The sequence below is a fragment of the Nestor notabilis genome, unplaced genomic scaffold (genome assembly GCF_000696875.1).
Source record: "Nestor notabilis isolate BGI_N333 unplaced genomic scaffold, ASM69687v1 scaffold20419, whole genome shotgun sequence".
NCBI lineage: Eukaryota > Metazoa > Chordata > Aves > Psittaciformes > Psittacidae > Nestor > Nestor notabilis.
The window spans coordinates 1-249 of record NW_009943485.1 but is presented as its reverse complement, the minus strand read 5'-3'; the positions used below and the strand labels follow the sequence as shown (position 1 = coordinate 249).

Sequence of the window (249 nt, the reverse complement as noted above, 5' to 3'; positions counted from 1 at the left end):
GAGCAGAGGCTGCAGCTGGCAGGTGCATGAGGACTGTGTGTGAGAACAGGGTTTTTGCTCCTGGATGGACACGGACCCTGAGGTTGGAGTTGCCCAAGTGGAAGTTCTTGTGCAGCAGCTTCCCCAGGGAGCCAAATGCATCTTCTGGGTGATCCACAAAGAAATGGCCCAGCTGTGAGGGAAGGACCGGGAGGGGTTGGGTTGTGCAAGAATCCCATGCTGTCCCCCAAGTCCTCAGCATGACACGGT

At 57.0% G+C, this 249-nt stretch overlaps 1 protein-coding gene across 1 annotated transcript in view; it reads right to left on the bottom strand.

Annotated features, from left to right (window-relative positions):
• TAF1C (TATA box binding protein (TBP)-associated factor, RNA polymerase I, C, 110kDa) overlaps positions 1-172 on the bottom strand; it is a gene marked incomplete at both ends in the record, with an annotated part of 3,134 nt that extends 2,962 nt beyond the window's left edge. The window contains one exon of the mRNA XM_010021971.1: positions 77-172. Coding sequence (XP_010020273.1) covers positions 77-172 — 96 coding nt within the window. The remainder of the gene's footprint in view (positions 1-76) is intronic.
• Positions 173-249: the final 77 nt, after the last annotated feature.